Raw genomic sequence first — 3,238 nt, forward strand, 5'->3', positions numbered from 1 at the left:
AAAAAAGAAAAAAAAATAATTCATCCTTAGCGTGACTCAAAAGTAACTCAGCAGCACTGGTAGATATTGGCCTCTGTTATTAATGGGAACTAAAAATTTAATAAATATCAGGATGAATCAGGAAAAAATTAGCCCAAAGAAGTTTCCCTACCTGTCTTAAAGGCCTTACAAACCTCACTGACATATTGTTAAGACTTACACAGCAAAGCTAGAAACATTCAACTAAAGTCATCCAGTGGAATATGAAAACTAAAGTTTTCCACATCACATGGGTCATGTGTTCACTGCTGCTGGTTGTGAAGATATAATGGAGAGAGATACAAGGACAGGTGAGTGTGGGCTGTTTTACCACCAGTTCTCAGGTGCTCATTCTGCACGTGGCATCCACAGAGATCACTGGAAACCCCAAGTCTGATCCTTCCATTCCTTCCTTCCTGTCCCCCTTGAAGCCACACTGGTCTTCCAGCTGTTCCTTAAGTACACAGGACATTCCCAGCTTGGGGCTCTTATGCTGACCATCCCTCTCTTGCACAGTTCACCTCTCACTCAAAAAGCTTGGAAAAGTCTATCCTCACCCCAAGCCCCACAACTCTCTAACATTTTACTTTGCTATATTTTTCTTCATAAGCATTATCACTACCTGAGTATATTATACACAGTAGAAGTTCCATAGCTGACCACGTCCTCTTTACGCTGACCTAATTTCCATAGACAGGATATGCACCATGTGTACGTATCAGTACAGCAGGCCTAGTTCCTTGTGTTGACCAGTTTGTTACATTCCCTTGGGTGGTCAACTTACAGAAGTTCTACTCTATTTATTTGTGAGTGCGTCTTCCTGTCTAGAATGCAAGCTCTGAGCAGGCAGGGATCTTCCTGTGACTCACCATTATATCCCTGCTGGTGGTAATGGACTAAGTCAGGCATGAAGTAAATGGTCAATGCATTTTGTTAAATGAATGGATGAACAAATGAACGGTGTCACTTCCCAGCTTAAAACTCACCCATGGCTTCCAACTGCACTTGGAACAGAATCCAAATTCCTTATCCGTGATCTGGGCCCTTCCCCCCCCCCCCAACTGTGCTCTAAGTCACACTCTTCCCTTCCTTTTTCTCTCTCCCAGCCTTCTTTCAGTCCCCAAGTAACACAGCCCTGTGCATTTATTGTACCCTGTGACAGAGATTGTTTCTCGTCCTTCTCTGTGAATTATGGAGTCCTTTTCCTCAGCCAGATTTCAGATAACACGTCAACTCCTCAGAGAGGCTTCCTTGATCTGCTCACACCCAACTCTCTGTCACTATGTACAGTATTCACACATTGTGAAATGACAGTGTATATTTAAGTGTTTGTTTTTATTGTCTGTTTCCTCTAAGTAGCAGGTAAGCTCCATGAGGGCAAGCAGGTGCCTTGTACACCTGTGCTATGATTTGAATGCCCCCCCACCTCCAAACTCATTTGAATCACCATTGCTCAAAGGTCTATACTACCCAAAGCAATCTACAAATTCAATGTGATCCCCATTAAAATACCAACATCATGTTTTGAAGAACTGGAAAAAATAGTACTCATTTTGAAACTTAATCTCCAACGTGGTTGTATAAAGAACAGAGCCATTAAAAGTGATTAGATCACTAGGGCTCTGACCTCCTCCATGCATGGATTAATGGATTAACAAGCAAAAGGACTGATGTGTTATCAGGAGAGTAGAACTGGTGGCTTTATAAGAAGAGTAAGAGAGAGCTGGGCAAAGCACATTAATACACTCAGCCCCTTTGCCATGTGACACCCTGTACTTCCTCGGGACCCTCAGAGAACCCCCACAAGCACAAGCAAGAAGGTTCTCACCAGATGCATCCCCTCAAACTTGGAGACCCCAGCCTCCAAAACTGCAAGAAATAAATCTCTTAAATAAATGTCAGGCATTCTAAGCACAGAATACAGACTAAGACAGCCCAGAAGTAGGAAGAGTATTCACTAAAAACAGTCAGTATCTCTCTCTCTTTGCTCTGAATCACAGGGGCATCTCCACCCACTGCCCAACCTCAAATGAAGAAATAAAAGAAAACATTTTACGAAGAAAATTTGATAGTCCCTCCATGGACTTTAAGGTAACTTTTGGATCTGAACCTTTGCACAATGAACACAGGTCTGAAAAAAAATGCATGTTAATTAATTAGTTTAACCACATGAGATTAAAGGGGACCATATAGTAAAATATTCTGAATGCAAATCATCATTCCTTAGTGTGTCTTAGGAGTTCAGATTTCCACAAGCTAGGTGTTTTCCCTAGGCAGGGAATACCAGGGTGTTTACCTGTTCCAGAAGATGGAGGGGTGACAGATCCTGGGCTGTCATCTTCAGGCTCTGAGACGGTGACAGTGGGCACTGTGTCAGGACTTGGCTTCAGACAGGTTTCTTGTTTCTCAGGGGTCTTCTCCTGGGTTGCAGTTTCAACAGAAGGTTCTATCTCTGTCAGAGTGATTTTGACAGGGGCAGTGATCACATGAGCACTGCACTGTTCTTCAGAGAGATCGTCTATGTAAGGAGCAAAGGTAGATTCTTCAAATAAATGGTCCTTGATGATTTTTCCCTCCACAGGAGTTGGTTTGTCAGGTTCACGGACCCTGTCAGGTTTTGTTGAGATTTCAGTGTCTTTATTCTTCAAGTTCAAGTCCTTATCTTCCAATTCAGGGTGACGTTGCTCCTCTGCCCTGGTGATGTCAATGTATTTATAAGCTTCAGCTTTCATCTGGCCCAGCGGGTCTGCTAAGATCTTGTTCACGTCACTGGACTCTGCAGGAGTCATCTCTATTCCAGAATCAGAACTAAATAAGCCGCGAGGCTCTATCCCAGGCACATCTGGTAAGGAGTGGCCGGGGCCACCCGACTCCTCAGGGCTCTCTGAAGTGGGAGCATGGCCATTTTCCTTCTGAAGAATCCCAGTGAAGTATGTGGAATCTTCCTGAGGTGGGTAACAGACGTCAGAAATCAGAGATGTATAACACGCTCCTTCCCCATCTTTTGATGTCGTCGAAAAGGTGTGGTCCCTGGCACTGGAGACGTCTGCCACACCTACAAATCCAAACAGCAGCAGACAGTGAGTGGGCACCCGGTCTCAGTTCTCTGTCCTCCCTCGGCTGCTTCCCACCCCTGCTTTGTAGAGGTGCCTGTCCTTTCTTCTCAAGACCTTGGCCTCCCTCGAGCTCCCTCAGGCCACTGGCAAGTTGGTTTTCCTTG

At 44.5% G+C, this 3,238-nt stretch overlaps 1 protein-coding gene across 1 annotated transcript in view; it reads right to left on the minus strand.

Annotated features, from left to right (window-relative positions):
• The window catches only part of RTN1 (reticulon 1), a 278,817-nt gene that overhangs the window by 131,080 nt on the left and 144,499 nt on the right, over window positions 1-3,238 (minus strand). Inside the window, exon 2 of the mRNA XM_012807983.1 lies at window positions 2,315-3,073. Within this exon, the coding sequence (XP_012663437.1) occupies window positions 2,315-3,073 (759 nt within the window). The remainder of the gene's footprint in view (window positions 1-2,314; window positions 3,074-3,238) is intronic.

This window comes from Otolemur garnettii, unplaced genomic scaffold (genome assembly GCF_000181295.1).
Source record: "Otolemur garnettii isolate 467f Iridium unplaced genomic scaffold, OtoGar3 scaffold00081, whole genome shotgun sequence".
In the NCBI taxonomy this organism is placed as follows: Eukaryota; Metazoa; Chordata; class Mammalia; order Primates; family Galagidae; genus Otolemur; species Otolemur garnettii.